Below are 17,532 nucleotides of genomic sequence, written 5' to 3'. Positions count from 1 at the left end.
TAGCTCCGCCCCCTGTGCTGGGAGCAGCAGCTCATTTGCATTTAAAGGGACAGACACAAAAACGGTGCGTTTTTGCTCACCCATTGCTATATAAAAATATCTGTGGGGTATTTTGGGCTAAAACCTCACATACACACTCTGGGGACATCAGAGACTTATTTTACATATTGTGAAAAGGGCATTATACCACCCCTTTAAGAAAATGTAGGCTACTGTCCATAAATATTTTTTACCAACCAGTTATGATGTAAACAATCTTAGATTTTTCCGAATTCCAATTTCGATACCAAAGTTAGCTATGGAAGCTTTTTTCCCACAGAATAAAAAATAGAAAAGGTGTAAAAGCGACGTGTTTTATCTCACAGTTCTGACTTTTTTCTCTCGCAATTGCGAATTTATATCACGTAATTCTGAGAGAAAAAAGAAACACGAAGGGGGTGAAAACTTTTGAACAAGATAAAGATGTCAAACTTTTTCGTATTTTATTTAAAATATCAAATCTTTTCATTTAGTTCTGCCCTTCGGAAGCAACAGAAGATGGTTACCCTACATGTTTCCTGGAAGATTTTTCAACCCCCGGCTCTTAATGCATCGTTTTTCCTTCTGGAGCGTCAGTGAATGTTTAAACCTTTTTTAATAGTTGTGTTTGAGTCCCTCAACTGTCCTTGCAGTGTGAAAAGATGGATATCAAAATCATGCAGTCACAGCTGGACAGGGTTCAAATATGCAAAATATGCTGGAAAAACTGCAGAATTTGCATTTTTCTGAAGAACACTGGGCAGTTTAACTCAGGACAAACAAATGACTCATGAACATCTATCACTAAACAAAAACAGCCATGGATCATCCAGATAACGACACACAGTATTAAGAATAAAGAACACTTTTGAACGGGTCATTTTTATAAATTCAGCTTCTTTTTTTTGTCTTGTGGACTATATGTAAACATCTTTTACGTAAAATATCTTATTCAGGACAGTACTAAATAAAAAAACATCTAAACATGCATTTTGTATGATCCCTCTCATTTTGTTAAAATAATTAACATTTTGCAGATTCCGCAAGGTGTATGTAAACTTTTGAGCACGACTGTATCAATGTACTTTAATATCAGTTTTCAGTAATTAATTACAAGCTAATTACAGTGCAATTATTGTACTGTACTAATTCATCTCTCTAAAAAGTATTGGATTACTTATTACTACTTTCTAAATCCCATATCAACCTCGATCAGTTGAACAATACAAGGATAGAAATTAAAGTGCTCTTTTAATTCTTACAAATAAACAACGTACAATTGCATATATTATTCTTGAACTGACCAAAGTGTGTAAAGCGAGAAGGTTACATAAAAAACATACATTTTAACATTACATTTTGATGTTAAATCCACTATTGTTTTGTATAGATTTGTTGTTTAGTCTATACAGTAATTTAATGCAATTACATCAGAAGTAACTATAATTAAATTACAGAAATTAAGAGTAGTCTGTAACTTTGCTTTAAGGGAAAAGTAATTAAATTGCAGTAATTAGATTACTAAGTAATTAATTACACCCAACATTGATTAAAATATTACATTGAGCATTACATGAATGTGAAATTATTATATTATTTAAGTTGAATTATTTACATTTATATTATTTTTAGATAATTATACGTAATTGTGAATTTATTTAGCCTAACATATGTATAAATATAACAAATATAGTGTAAATTTAATATACATATAACAAAAATAATTTTGATATAAAAATTTACTTTAAATTACTATTATGCATGACATGGACTTTAGCCGATAAGTGAACTTGTCTTGCCATTAATAGTATTTAGTATTGGTATTGTATATTAGTGTTAATAAATAAAACTACAAAAGCAACAAAACAAGTACATTTAGAGTACTTTTATTAAATAAACGACAAATGTTTACAAAAGTTGTCAGAGTTGAAAGACACAAAGTGAACCAGTTTAAGTACCTTATTAAATAAAATATGACTCGATGCAGGAAAATGTCTCATTAATATGACAAATAAATTGACACTATTAAGAACAAAAAAATTATCTCAGTTAAAGTTAAACAAAAGTTATTTCAGCATTTAAGTTGCACACATTTTGTGAGAATGTTTGCATTAAACACAAATTATATATCATATATAAAATCTTATAAAATGTTCCCCAAGAATATAAAGAAAACAGAAATGCAATACAAATACAAAGTAAAAATTAGGGTAAAAAGACACTTGAGAAATTGAATGGGTACAGAACACGCAGTCCAGGACAAAAGTTTAAAATATCCATGCGTTTGTGTGTGTGTGTGTGTGTGTGTGTGTGTGTGTGTGTGTGTATCACTGATGAGACATACAGGAAGAAACCCCTATGATCTCTGGGCTCAAGGTTTGTTGATCTGGCCAGCAAACAGGATGGTTCCTGAGAGGAGTACGAGATCAGATTTCAAGGTCAGGACACTTTCATATTACAGATTCATAACTATGAAACAGATGTGAGTGGTTTGTGTGTGTGTGTGTGTGTGTGTGTACCTGTAGGATTGTGTCTGATGAGAAACAGGAATGGCCTGTCCACAGCCATCCATGGAGGAGAAGATCGGGCGTGCAAGATTGCGGCTGAAATGAGAGAGAACACGCTTATTAGGATCATGACCATTGGTGAAGGGTGATTGTGAGTTGCCAACAACTTCTGACTTTAAAAAACATTTATGACACAGTAACTTACTTGTGGCGGCAGAGGCTTTGGTTCCATCCTCATTGACCTCTATCTTGGCTTTCTGAAGGGCTTTGGACACGTAAACAAACTCCGAACCTGTTACATACACAAATATAAAGACTACACTTAACAAATCAAATCAGTTATGATGTTGCACAGCAATAAACATGCTACATCCTAATTTCATTCATCCACCAAAGACAGTCATCTTGTCGTTTCATCAGACGGCCACACAGGGGCAACAGAACAAAACTCTTCAGGACTGCAGATTCAGTTTGGCCTACAATGCTTGCAAAACCTCTTCCTTCCTTCTTCTAGTTCATTTTAAACTTCTTTTATACTGTCTTTCTCTCTGTACTTTAGTAAGTATTCATATTTGTCCCTCTCATTTTACCACAGATTCTTTTGGCCATTTCTGATATTTTCCAGCTTGATACTTTAAACATTATATGGAAGACCATTTCCACCACACACACACACTTCATGCTTTGGTAAATCATAATTATAACATGTCAATTATGACATCAAATATAGAAATTATGAGATACTAAGGGATAACTGAGAATGACAGCCATGACAAAAGTCCAAAAGTAAGTTGTAACGACGAGATACTAAGTCATAACTATGATATAAAAAAGTCATGACAATTGTTTTTAATTATTTCATAAAAAGTTGTAATTATGAGATTGTAAGTAATAATTATGATAATATAAGCCAAAAACTGTCTGACAGTCAAAATTATGACAAAAAGTTATAACTATGAGATACTAAGTCAAAACTAATATAGTCATAATTATGAAAAAAAGTTGAAATTATGACATAAAAAGTTGTAATTATGAGATACTAAGTAATAATTATGATAATAAAAGCCAAAAAGATTATGACAAAAAGTTGTAACTATGAAATACTAAGTCATAACTATGACATAAAAAAGTCATAATCATGACAAAAAGTTGAAATTATGAGATACTAAGTGATAATTATGAGAATAAAAGCCAAAAATTATGACAAAATGTTCACATTATGAGATAAAAAGTCAAAATCATGGCATACAAAGTCATAATTAGGACATATACATTCATAATAATTACAAAGTCAAAATTATGACAAAAAGTTGTAACTGTGATACTAAGTCATACTAATGAGATGTTTTCTTATGTGGCACAAATAAGCTTCCATAACACTGAATTTCTGCCCTTCGTTAAAATAATTTGGCTTTTCTAAACACCAAAAATCAAGGTTTAAGAATAGCAAGGGTTTCAAATGCTGTCAAAGGAACATTCTGTCACCATTTACTCATCTTCACATGGTTCCAACCCTGTTTGACTTTCTTCTATTGTCCATACAATGATATTTCATAGTGCCTGTCAAGCTCCAAAAAGAGCATTTTTGACAGACAGACATGTTTTTGTATGGAAAGAAATCTCCCTTTGTGTAACTTTGAAAACATAACATGTGTGTGATGTTTCTTTTCTGGGTGAACTATTACTTTTAGCTTTCTTTGATTCACTGCTGGCAGCAATTGAGGTCAAGGTTTGTGGTTTAACAGCATGGATTATGGTAATAAAGCAAAGGCTTTGAGGAGAATAGTCTGTTTGGAGATCATCTGGCGCTGGATAGTGACCAGTGACTCATTTTCACACTCCACTGAGAGACGTGATTCATGCGGCTGAAGTTCACAGTCAACAACCAACGATATCATTAGTTCAAGCACAAACATATGCACACAAGATGAACTCATGAATACAGTGCTGTGCATGACTGACAGCTGTCACTCACTCAGGTGTCTGAAATCAGCTTTGCTCTGACTGAAGATGTTTTTGATTCCCATCGCTGTAAGAGGAGCCTCCAAATCCACCTCTTCCTCGGCTGTGAATCTGCTCGAAGAAGAAGAGGAGACAGACACACACCATTAGTGCTGCTTGTCCTGGCAAATAATGAGTGCACAAAGTATGTCAGATTCACCACAGGTCATACCAGTGTTGGTATTGTTAACTAAAACAATTTTTTTTTACTAATTAGTTTTTGTAATTGAAATAAAATAAAATACAAATACTAAATAAATAGTCATAATCATGAGAAAAAAGCCAAAAGTTACAATGACATAAAAAGTCGAAATTATGAGATACTATGACATAATTATGAGATACAAAAGTCATTATTGACAAAGTCAAAATTATGAGAAAAGTCAAGATTATAGCATAAAAAGTCAAAATTATGACAGTCACAATGATGTTACACTAAGTCAAAATTATGACAGTCAAAATTATGACATACTAAGTCATAATTATGAGATAAAAAGTAAATTATGACAGTCAAAACGATGATATACTAAGTCATAATTATGAATTAAAAAGTCAATTATCAAAATCAAAATGATATACTAAGTCAAAATTAAAGATAAAAGTCAAGAATATAGCATAAAAAGTCAAAATGTTGAGATAAAAAGTCATAAATATGACAAAAAAAAAAAAATCTGACATTTGTTTGTGACTTAAATATGACAGGTTTTAAACCCTGTGAAAGGGATAGTCCACCAAAAACAATCAACATTCCGTCATCGTTTACACACCCTCATGTCATTCATAACCTGCATGCTTTGAGAAAATATCAAATGCAAACCTTTAAACTTCAAAATTAAGTCATTTTTAAGTCATTAAGTCAAGTTTTAGTTGAAGTACTACAATTAGTAAAACTAAAACTGAATTAAAATAAATTCATAATAAATACAAAAAAACTAAACTCTTAGTATGAATAATACTAAAATAGCACTGCATCATACAAAAGATTCCTTATAAAATGACTGATTTGGAGGGGGGGAAAGTCCAAGGCTGAATCCGATAATCGCCCCCTATACCCTAAAATAGGGCGTTATTGGTGTTCGAAACCATAGTGGACGTAATTGAGTGCACTTATTCAATCCCACATTGTACAACCGATGTACGCTCAACGGCTGTCCAAATTCACTCACTCCTTATCATTCACTCCTTCAAGTGAACAGGATTGGGGGATTAACATAGGGAATAGTGAATGAGGGTTTAGTGGGCGATTTCGGATTCAGCCCAAGTGAACATTAAAGGGGTGGTTGATTATGATTTCACTTTTCTAACTTTAGTTAGTGTGTAATGTTGCTGTTTGAGCATAAACAACATCTGCAAAGTTACGATGCTCAAAGTTCAAAGCAAAGGGAGATTTTTTCTTTTAAAGGGGTCATATAATGGTACATGCACTTTTACAAGTTGATTGTACTGAAATGTGTGTTGACAGTGCCTGTACACAACCATCATAAAATGATAAAAATCCATCCAGTGGTCTTTTATTAATCTCCTTATATGTTTTCCCTTCTCTCAAATCAAGCCGTTCGACCGTGTGACGTCACACGGTCGGATGCCCCTCCCACGATTCTTGATTGACAGCAGCGTTTCACAGCACAGACCCGCCCTCGCTCATGAGCGAGCTGTCAATCATAGTCCGCTATTGTTGATACGCTGGAGCAGAATGGCGTCTAAGCGATTGTGGTGTTCTGTTCTTGGGTGCACTAACGAGCACATCAGTCATTTTGATGTTCCTAAATCCGATCCGCTGAAGACGCAGTGGCTGAGTTTTGTTTTCGAAGGGAATATTCCCCACGATCAACGTCAATGCTTTCATGTTTGCGCGAATCATTTCACCAGACTGCTTTATAAACGAGAACATTGAAAAAGGTATTAGCTCCTGTCTGAGTATGTGTTGTTTATGTGCCTAATGACTGTCATAGTCTCACAGACTGCTTATTTTTTAAACAGATCAGTAAAATTTTAGTGCTTCAGCCCTGACAGTTGTACCTAACACTGCATTGATAACGTTACGCATCACGGACAAAGCCTACATTTACCGAAAAAAAGTTTTTCATGACCATTAGCTGTAACATCAATCTGTCAATGAACTAACGTATACATCAGTAAACACACATAGCGTTCGTATCTCACTACTCTAACGTTACCCTGCCAGTACAAAGATAGATCAAAGTGACATTACGTTAACCAACCATTCAGAAACGTCCTGTTTTCCAACTCCGGTTCAAATTGATATGGTTGCACAGTGTGCTCAGAGACTCCCGCTTCCCATTCTTCAAAATATACCCTCAACTGTTGTCAAGGCAACACTCCACATGTGTAATCATGTGTTCAAAAGTAATCGGAGCTGCTAAGGACACGAGCTCTTGAAGCTCCGCCCTCTGCGCCGGGAGCAGCAGCTCATTTGCATTTAAAGGAACAGACACAAAACTGTGCGTTTTTGCTCACCCTCAAAAAGTGACAACTTTAACATGCTATATAAAAATATCTGTGGGGTATTTTGAGCTAAAACTTCACATACACACTATACATAGAGATTTATTTTGCATCTTGTGAAAAAGGCATTATAGCACCCCTTTTTAGGATAGGGCTGACGACGGGTGTCTCACTTCGGCATCAGGAAGCGCATCCTCCTCTGGACCATCTGTTTGGTCCAGCTCTGGACAGTCGCTGTAGAGATGTGAGGTAAGATGGCCGACAGGGGCGTGGCCTCTTCTGACGGCAAAGCAATGAACATGCTCATGCTATTACCATGATACGGCAGCTCGATCACTGTGTACTTCAAACCTTCTGGAGTGCTGGCTTGACCTGCAGAGAAAACAAGAACAAAGAAACGGATCAGGCTTTATGCTGCACACTCGGTCTCTCAACTATTAAAGAGTACCTATGCTTCTTTTTTTTTTCATGTTCATCTTTCTTTAGTGTGATGTTGCTGTTTGAGCATGAAAAAGCTTTGCAAAGTTACAAAGCAGAAAAATCCCTCCAGCTGGAGTTACTCTATATCAGTGTCAGTGTTTCTGAACTCCCTGAAACGCCTCCACTGTAGTCTTGAGTTTCTCCTGGGAACGAACACGTCACAATATTCCTCATTTAAATAATTCATATGCAGAATAAAGGGGCGGGGCCTGGTTGAGTTAGTTAGTAGTGTGTTGAAACTAGTGTTATGATAAGGGGCGGGACATTTCCCAAACAAGCTTAAAGCACTTGACCAATCACAACACACTGGTCCAGCCGACCAATCAGAGCACAGTGTGCTTTTCAGAAGGAGGAGCTTCATAGAGACAGGAACTAAACAGAGCGTTACTTGACAGACTGGGAAGAGAGGAGCTGCAACTATGAAAGCCTGTTTCTGCCACAGAATAAAACATTTTAAAAGATAATTGCGATTTTTTTCCTTGCAATTGTGAGTTTAACATCTCGCAATTCTGACTTTATTTCTCAGAATTGCAAGATATAACGTTAGAATTGCGAGATATATAAGTCACAATTGCATGTAAAGGCCCTTGCACACTGAGTCGTATTCGGTTTCGTATGCATTTTTTCGTATTCGTCATTCGGTGGCTCTGAATTGTCAAAACACCATTCAAAATGCTTGCTACGGATGCGAAAAGCGCAGCAAATCAAACCCGGTCCAAATTTTGTGTGATTAGAATAACGTGAGGTCGCATTTATTTTATTTATTATGTATTAAATTTCGGACGAGAATTTCGGACTCAGTGTGCAAAGACCTTAATAAAGTCAGAATTGCGAGAAATAAACTTTCTGCAATTCTGACTTTTTTCCTCACCATTGCGATTCTGACTTGCAACTTTATATCACGCAGTTCTGACTTTTATATCTTGCAATTCTGGGAAATAAAGTTAGAATTGCATGATGTAAACTCGCAGTTGTGAGAAAAAAAAAGAAGTCACAATTACCTTTTTTATATTTTATTCTGTGGCGGAAACAAGCTTCCATATGCAACAATGGAGAATATAGTGAAAATAATGTGTGTTATGAACATTCAAGCATGAAAACCTATTCTTGTAGAGCCCATAAACAAAACCAAGACTAGCATAATATGGCCTCTTTAAAATATTAGTTTTATGAACCTAAACTTCAGTATATAAAAAAACAAAACCTGACACATGCGTGTATGGATCCTATCCCAGTCACCCCGGTGAACTTTATAAGTGCAGTCTATAAAACACTTAATTCTGCTTGTAAAGTGCTAATATTAAAGCTAGTAAAAGAGCTAAAGTTTATTGGTGTTTTCATGGATTAAATCCTTCTGCTGATGGCCAGACACTCTTGGCTTTTACATTAGAATTCAATTAATTCACATTTTGCACCATTTTATTCCCATCTCCTGGGTTATGAGGAATTGTAAAGTTAAAATACTCCAGTGTTCCCAGGTATTTAATAAGTAGCCACGTTTTTATTGCATCACAGTCTCTGGAAAAGAGTTCGACACGTAGCCAGACAATGGCATGAATCACGTAGCAGGAAAAATCTTTCAGTTCTGTGTGTGTGTGTGTGTGTGTGTGTGTGTGTGAGTTTAATAGCTGATGCAACCTGCGAGAAAATCCCACCATCTCACCGTAGCTGAAGACGGAGAGCTGGGACATCATGGGCACTTTGTATGACTTTCCGTCTCCTGCAGTGAAGCTTCTGGGTTTGGTGTTCTGGGCTTGGAAACGGGACTTCCACAGGCCTTTGAAGTAAATGGAGTTTACAGCCACCAAACGAGTCAGAGCCGGATCGAACATATCCGCCTGGACAAGACTGGGAATATGGCCTGAAGAAAAAAAAAAGAAAAAAACAGAGGAGGTTATAGTATAACATAATATTACTAAATAATTGGCACACAAATAGAGTACTAAATATGGCCGGAAAAGTGTGTTATTTTTCAACAAATGGTCACTGAACGGACAACATCAGGAGGTCTAACTAACTAAATATTATGTAACATTACATGTAGACATTTGAAGATGTAACATTACATCGAAACGTTAGTCATTTATTGTTATGCACCTTAAATAAATATTTTTAATTAGTAGACATCTGTGCTGCACCGGCGATTCCTTTTGTCTAACTAAATATTATATCAGCTGTTTTCTAATTTATGTCCATTTTGTATGAGAATTGCAAAAATAAATAAATAAATAAATAAATGAATGAATAAAATGGAGGGGAGGAAAAGGAAAGATGTGGGACATATAAATAAAGTTTAAAACACTGATTTGTGTGATTGATATAAATGAAAAGTTTTTTATTTGGAAAAATTTTGGTTTTCAGTTATTGATAAACTTAATTAGGTTTAAGTCAATTAATTTTCTATAATTTAGCTTATGTTTTCCTAATAATTTTTGTTATATAACTTGGAAAATGTTCTAAAGATTAATAATTCAAGATAAAAAATGTATTCATAAATAAAATTAAAACATTAAAAAAAATGTGTATATTGGAATCAAATATTGGTTTTCAGTTATTGATAAAATTATACTTCCTATGAATTAAATAAACTTTTCTTTAAATGTGGAAAATGCCTTTAAGATTAAGAATTATTAAGATAATTAATAATAATATAATTATAGGATTAAAAATACTTTATCATTTCAACAGATTTGTGTTTCTAATGCTTTATTAAAAACATAATGGGAACTCATTTTGTAGCCTATTAATGGCAAGTGGCTATTTTATATATATATATATATATATATATATAAAACATTGAACAATAAAAGCTCTAATCTCAGGGCTTAGAGCTTATTTAGGGATAAATATCACATTTCGAGAGAGGTTGCATTGTAAAATCCTTTTTAAGTAATCCAGGCCAGAGGTCAGGGTATCAGATCCAGGGGTCAGAGGTTAACGTGAGGTGTACCTTTAGTGCTGTTCTTCACCCATTCATTAATGGTTTCTGCGGCCTTCTCTGGGTCGCTGTAGTCGATGGTTTGACTGTCGCACAGGAAGTTCTCCCTGTTGGCTGTCAGGAAGTCTTCTTTCATGCTGAAGCCCTCATTGGGGAACAGCCCGTTGGCGATCGTCACAATATCAGCGTTGGATTTGGTCGTTAGGGCCTTATGCAACTTCCGCAACATCTTATATGGACCTAAGAGCAAAACAAACACACGAAAGGAATTTATACAATCAATTACAGGGTTGAAAGTGCTATTTTCAATTGCCCATTTTATAGTCTGCCAAGCAAAAATCAATTGAACATTTATGATTCTCCACATGAATTGGCACTGAATTACTCACTAAGAGCCAGAACTACTCAACAGTTCAAATTAGCGTGAAGCCACAATCTAATGAAACGCAGATGGGAGTGGAAACTGGTGCAGGTGATCTAATGACAATGCACTTGAGCTGCACGATTCTGGATAAAGTGAGAATCATGACTTTTTGTTTCAAAATAGAGATCACGATTCTATTCATATTAATGGCTGCAGTAATTAGAATGAATATTTAAAAAAAATATGGTTTGGATGAATGATTCAATGACTCACTCAAAGACTTCACTTGTTTCATTACTGGATAAATCAGCATATTTGAACGAATCTCTTGAATGAATGACTCAATGACTCACTCATAAAGACTTTACTTGTTTCATTACTGGATAAATCAGCATATTTGAACAAACATCTTGAATAAATGATTCAATGACTCACTCATAAAGACTTTACTTGTTTCATTACTGGATGAATCTGCATTTTTGAACGAATCTCTTGAATGAATGATTCAATGACTCACTCATAAAGACTTTACTTGTTTCATTACTGTATAGATCAGCGTATTTGAACGAATATCTCGAATGTATGATTCAATTACAAATACATATTTAACAGTCACTTGTCGCCACCTACTGTTGTAACGATGTAAAAGATATCATCTTTATTTGAAGTGTCAAGTTACTTTTAATTGCTGATTTACTCTATTTTGATCGCTACCGTAGATATCAATGTTTGTGTACAAACTATATGAACTTTTTTCCCAGTACTTCTGTAATAATTAGAATGATTGCAAGACAGAAATAATGATAAGGTGTGGTTGAAAAGACTGGTTGTGAAGCTGTTTCATATCTACACATGACAACTGCTCTCTCTGGATCAGAACGCAGATCTCAATGTTTCCAGTATGATTTTGTTAAAGGTTTAACAGACAAAGGCGAATCATTGTAATTTAGGAATAAGATCATGTGGGCGTTTAAATCGAGATCGTAATCTTTTAACGATTAATCGTGCAGCTCTACAATGCACACATTCAGTGTCATGTCAGGTGCAAAATCAGGTCAGACATGCTTTTTTAGGGCGGTAAATAATGACGCTAACACCAGTAAATTGACAAGCGCCAACCTTAGTAAATCATGTTGCATGATTCATTTAAATACTCTCCCCTCCCATAAATGTAGTGGTTTGACAGGGAAACTCCTAATGAACGATTCAATGACTCACTCAAAAAAGACTTTAACGATTAATCATGCAGCTCTACAATGCACAAATTATATGTCATGTCAGGTGCAAAATCATGCTTTTTTAGGGCGGTAAGTAATGGAGCAAATCATGTCACATGATTCTTTAAAAACTCTCCTCCCATAAATTTAGTGGTTTGAAAAGGAAACTCCTACAAATACATACGCAGTCAGGTCATTTTTATCCCTCATTTCTCACAGTGTGTCTTTGGTAAATCCAGAACGCAGTTTCTTAATGCCAAAAGAGGGTTTGCTCTGATACAAGCATTTAGTAAATCTGACCCTATATTTTAATGCTGAAGGAATGCAAATGAAGAGCAAACACACACACCTGTCTTCTTGTACTTGAGGCCGGTGAGTATCTGTCGGCGAGTGTCCCCGTGGGCCCCCGGGAGCAGCATGCCCAGGACAGAGGCCACGCCGTGAGGGGACATGACCACGTTCTCCAGGGGTTTGTCCTGGACCACACGCAGGAACAGCTGCAGGCCCAGATCAGAGCCTCGTTCTCCGTAAGACGAGGACTGAGACGCAGAAACACTCAGAGAACAAACCGCCAGCAACACACACAGGTGCAATGAGACCAACATCGTGAGGGACACACAGGCAGCTCACCTGGAGAAGAGACAGACAGACGGGATGATAAAGTTGAACTAATGCTCGTAAAGCTGTAGTTTTATTATTTTTACAATGATGTGTTTCGTTGGTTTCATACACTTCGTTGTTTATGGATTAGATAGATAGATAGATAGACAGCGAACTTACAACTTATAACTTACAACATTTACACAAACCACAACACAAAAACCTGCTTCTGTCTGAGATCTCTGATTTTACTCGATCTAATCAGTATTCTCCAGAGCAGAACGAATTTTTTTTTTTTTGCATAAGAGTTTCTTGAATAAAAAGCGGACAGCTCAGAGCAACACACTTTTCCACAATCCTCCGGTCTCTTGGATCTGTGCTGCACACACACACTCACACACTCCTGAGCTATTCTATTTCCCGTCACACAGGCCTGCGGCTCAGGAATTTATTTGATTAAGGATAGTGTGTGTGTGTGTGTGTGAGAGAGAGAGAGAGAGAGAGAGAGAGAGTGAGTAAGTGAGTGTGAGTGTATGTGTGAGTTAAAGTGTGAGTGAGAGTTTAAGTGAGTGTGTGTGTGTGTGTGTGTGTGTGTGTGTGTTGTGTGTGTGTGTGTGTGTGTGTGTGTGTGTGTGTGTGAGAGAGTGAGTTTGAGTGTGAGTGTATGTGTGAGTAAGTAAGTGTGTGTGTGTGTGTGTGAGTGAGTAAGTGAGTATGTGTGTGTGAGTGAATGTGACTTCTTAAAATTGACTTCATATAACATTGTTACATCATAACTCTACTGACATATTTTGCCAACAGACTGTTGAGATAAATCATTCATTAGTGCATTTCACAACTATGAGTCTAAAGCACAATATCAATCCTGACAAATATTATGACCGTGTTACTGTGCATTAAAAACACGCAATCCTTCATTGACCTTCAAGAAATTACTGATTTAGTTGAAACAGTTAGTCTTAGAACAGTTAAACAGATCTTATCTCGTCTAATATAAGTTTTAGGCTGGCAAAAACACATCTAATGTTCCTAAAGATGTAGTCCATAAACAGAGTCTTAAGAACTCGTCTGACCAACTAAGAGTTAACCAAGAGGTAATCGGTCTTACTTTTTAGATTTAAAACCAATCAATCGCCAGTTTTAAAGGAAAACATCAGATGACTAACTTGTAAGACTAGTCTGTGTACTTTGTCTTAACGTTAGTCGTAGATTAAATTAAACATTCTGATTTGGTCTTGTAACAGTTTAACTGATCTGATCAGGGGCCAAATTGGATGAGCAGTTGGGGTTAGTTAGGGGTAATCAGTTACTACAAGACCAACTTACATTTTATATGTTTTAACTGACTAATGCAAGTTATGAACAGTCTTAAAGAAAACTTGCAATATAGTCATGGTTTAAGCAAACGTCCCCTGGTCTGATATTAGTCTGATGACAGTTGAACGGTGTTTTCTGTATATTGCACGAGTAAAGCGTTATTTTCCGATGACCACAGAACACTTTTTATAGCCGCTTCACAAGTTTAATTATAGGCTTTAAAACTCAGTCGGAGCCCAAAAAGAGGCGGGGGTCTGCAACTCAAAGTCAACAACTCCACACAAAAAAACAAGTATCTGTATGTTTGTAGTAGCCTATCTTTTGACCTATACAAAAAAAGCATCCAGGAATTAAAGCAGCTGTTACTAATGCATGGTTTAAGCAGGCTGTAAAACAAACTGTATATGAGGAGAAAAATATAAGATGTGATATTTATGTAATATGCTTCACTAACCTGGACAAGCACGTCTAATTCGTTAGATACGCAGGTAGAGAGCGCGTGTCTTCCGCGAGCGTCAGTGTTTGTCCTCGCGCTCGCTAAAGCGCCTCCGTTTATTTCTTTCGGTACTGAGCGTCGAACTCCGCCTTCTCATACATACTCACACTACGACATTCTGAATATTAATTAGGTAACCGTGGCGTCTGTGGTTGACGTAAACACGCACAACCAACGACTGTCGAACGTTCCGTTACGTAATTAATATTCATGAATCCAACAGTCTATGTTGCAGAATTCGAAGAGACACAAAAAGCCTTTCGGCGAAACTTTGATTAAACTCTCCTCGATGTAAACAGGAAATTACATCAACGCGGAAAGATAGGATAATTATTGCCGGCGTATAATGATATGCTTTCACAAAACAATAACACATTAGCATCATTCAGGACACAACTGTTGTGCAATTGGTTTACCAAACGGAAGTGACAAACGGAAAGGTACCATAAGATACAATGTTTTACACGCACTCATTAACTTTCAGACACACTGCCATGGACCATGATACTATCTAAAAACCATGGTAAATGAGTATGGTTTATTTTACCAGGGGTTTTGGACATGTCATTATGGTAATATCGTACAATACTGTAGTATAATGCATTGGAGTACCTTGAAAAAATGAATTTTTATATGGTACCTTCACAATATGTTTGCTAAAACAGTGCCGATCTCTCTTTTAAAACCACATCTCGCAGTTCTGGCTTTATAACTAGTAATTATGACTTTTTTTTCTCAGAATTGATAGATGAGATTTAAAAATTTTATTCTGTGGCAGAAAAAAGCTTCAATTCCTCTTATCAAGGAAAGAAAACACTCTTTCCATGTGCACTTCGGGTTCTTTGTCATGACAGTTGTTGCAGACATCTCAAGGAAGTAATTTTCTAGCAAAATCACACCAAAACAATCTGCATGAAACCAAATTCACAAAGTCATGTTTTCAACATCACAGAACTTCCTTTATTGAGAAACATCTGCTGCAAAATATGCAAGTGATTTACATCAAGAAAAACGACATTCATTCATTCATTCATACTTTCATAAACATATTACAAACGAAACTGATTTGTTGTAAACTGATTGTTATAAAACTGATTGTTATAAAAACAGTGCCAAAAAGCAAGAATTTCTAAAGCAAGAATTTCCTTAGTACCACTAGACAGCAGAACCACCTGATTGGCCATTACACACGAGTCTGAGCATCTGATTGGCTGCTGTTGCTGTCAATCACTCGGCCAGCCACTTTTGGAGAAGGATGAAGATGCGGTCCCGTGCCAGACCCAGCTGAGGAAGGTCTTCTGCTCGGGGCGGGTACATGTTTGCACAATGAGCCGTTCCTGAGAGAGAGAGAGAGAGAGAGAGAGAGAGAGAGAGAGAGAGAGAGAGAGAGGATCAAATTCACCTTTATTATCACAATTGACTTGCTATTATTACAAAAGATTTACAGCTGATTTACACCAAAAAAAAAAGCAAAAAAAAAATACATAAATAGATTACATTTTCTTTCTTTCTTTCTTTAAAAAACCCCACAAAAACTCAAAACCAATTCATTGTCATACAGTGTACATAATACTTCATTTATTCCCCATAATTCTATAAACTTTGGTAGAGATTCCCCCAACTTGTAGTACCCTCAATCGAGAAGCTACCAAACCTAAAAACATAGGCACAACCTTCGCCCCAACAGTCTGTTTTTCCTTGTCTTCCAAATAGAGAGAGAGAGAGAGAGAGAGAGACTGAGAGAGAGAGAGAGCGCACCGGTGAGATTCAGCGGGAAAAAGAGATGAATGTAAATGGAGACGGGACAGACCTTTGATGAAGACAGCCGGAAGGTCACTTGCGATGTCCTGGGTCACTCCGAGAGCGTGCCAGGGGTCAATGGAGCCGTTGGGGAAGACGATGCGAGTGCTCTTGATGTCATATCCTCCGTATTCCTCATTGGTCTGCTGAACGGCATCATCTAACGAGGTGCTCAGGTTATATATATCAGCGCACTGCTGCAGGAAATACCTGCACAACAGAAGACCGTTTGATACGTTTAAACACTTAATGCTATTGCAAATTAAAAACACACAAATGCCAAGACAACAAAATCACTCCAAAACACACACACTCACGGTAGGGGAAAGCCAGTGAAGGGCTGGTTCGGTGAATCAGTGCTCTGATAAAATCCAAATTCAGTGCAGGTCTGATACACCCACTGCCGTCCTAAACACACAAATTCAATTCAGCTTCATTTTTATGATAGAATCCAAATTTTTTAAATAAATAAAACAAAATATTTTTCAAAAATATAAAATAAATATTACAAAACAATAACTAAATATAATAGCTAAATACAAAACAAATACAATAAAAATAAATTCATTAGGCTTCATTTTCTTTATACTAAATATTATTTTTTTTGGACATCATTCAAACTTTCATAAACACAAATTAAATTCAGCTGCATTTTATGATAGAATACAACATTTCTGATCAATCATAAGATGTCTAATGCCTAAGTGATGTTTTATCCCCCCCAAAAATATTTAAAAAAGTAAAAAAAAACAATAACTAAATTAATTAAAAAAAAAACTGAAATATTAAAATAATATCTCAAAATAAGGCCTTTATTAGTTTTTGTATTTATTTTATTCATTTAGTTAATTTATTAAAATGAACACAAAAACTAATAAAAGGCCTTATTTTTTGTTTATGCTAAATATAATTATTGGGACGTCATTCATACTTTCATAAACCTATTACTTACAAAACCGATTTTGAATTCAAAAGATTGTTAATAAAAAAAGTGCCAAATAAAACCCCTAAAATATGAAAACCCTTCTTTGCATTGCAATAGTACTAATTAACCAAAATTAAGTTAAAAAAAAAGGACATAAATACATTTATTAGCCTTCATTTTAATTATGCTAAATGTAATTTCTTGAGCATATTTTCATGAGATTCAGTGGTTGAAATACTGGATCTCATTCAGACGGAGAAAATAAGAGGAAAAACCCATAAAAACGTGAGAAAGGACAAATGAGAGGCCCAGACCGCACTTCCTGGGATATAAAGCTGGAAAACAAGCCAGGAACATCACGTACAAATATAAACACAGTGTGTGACGTAAGCACTGCACATAA

The 17,532-nt window shown here is 35.8% G+C and overlaps 2 protein-coding genes across 2 annotated transcripts in view; both read right to left on the bottom strand.

The window, feature by feature from the left end:
- Positions 1 to 1,888: 1,888 nt before the first annotated feature.
- serpine2 (serpin peptidase inhibitor, clade E (nexin, plasminogen activator inhibitor type 1), member 2) lies at positions 1,889 to 14,488 on the bottom strand. The gene is made up of 9 exons (XM_084418637.1): positions 14,363 to 14,488; positions 12,341 to 12,621; positions 10,423 to 10,650; positions 9,136 to 9,333; positions 7,166 to 7,364; positions 4,501 to 4,598; positions 2,731 to 2,817; positions 2,538 to 2,621; positions 1,889 to 2,427 (listed from the first exon to the last, which is right to left on the bottom strand). The coding sequence occupies exons 2-9, from the start codon at positions 12,594 to 12,596 to the stop codon at positions 2,390 to 2,392; spliced, it is 1,188 nt and encodes a 395-aa protein (XP_084274763.1). The 5' UTR covers positions 12,597 to 12,621; positions 14,363 to 14,488; the 3' UTR covers positions 1,889 to 2,389.
- Positions 14,489 to 15,339: 851 nt separating this feature from the next.
- prss59 (serine protease 59, putative) overlaps positions 15,340 to 17,532 on the bottom strand; it is a 15,092-nt gene continuing 12,899 nt past the window's right edge. The window contains exons 7-9 of the mRNA XM_084418624.1: positions 16,522 to 16,612; positions 16,215 to 16,414; positions 15,340 to 15,741 (exon numbers count right to left, since the gene is read on the bottom strand). Coding sequence (XP_084274750.1) covers positions 15,632 to 15,741; positions 16,215 to 16,414; positions 16,522 to 16,612 — 401 coding nt within the window. The 3' untranslated portion in view covers positions 15,340 to 15,631. The remainder of the gene's footprint in view (positions 15,742 to 16,214; positions 16,415 to 16,521; positions 16,613 to 17,532) is intronic.

The sequence above is a fragment of the Rutilus rutilus genome (genome assembly GCF_951802725.1).
Source record: "Rutilus rutilus genome assembly, chromosome: 9".
NCBI classification, from domain to species: Eukaryota; Metazoa; Chordata; class Actinopteri; order Cypriniformes; family Leuciscidae; genus Rutilus; species Rutilus rutilus.
This window is presented reverse-complemented; position numbering and strand designations above follow the sequence as displayed.

Excerpts from the sequence above, each read along its gene's own strand:
- serpine2 (XM_084418637.1), bottom strand. The coding sequence starts at position 12,596 with ATGTTGGTCTCATTGCACCTGTGTGTGTTGCTGGCGGTTTGTTCTCTG. Across the intron at positions 9,334-10,422 it reads GGTGAAGAACAGCACTAAAG|GCCATATTCCCAGTCTTGTC; the intron begins GTACACCTCACG and ends TTTTTTCTTCAG. Across the intron at positions 7,365-9,135 it reads GCTCTCCGTCTTCAGCTACG|GTCAAGCCAGCACTCCAGAA; the intron begins GTGAGATGGTGG and ends TTTTCTCTGCAG.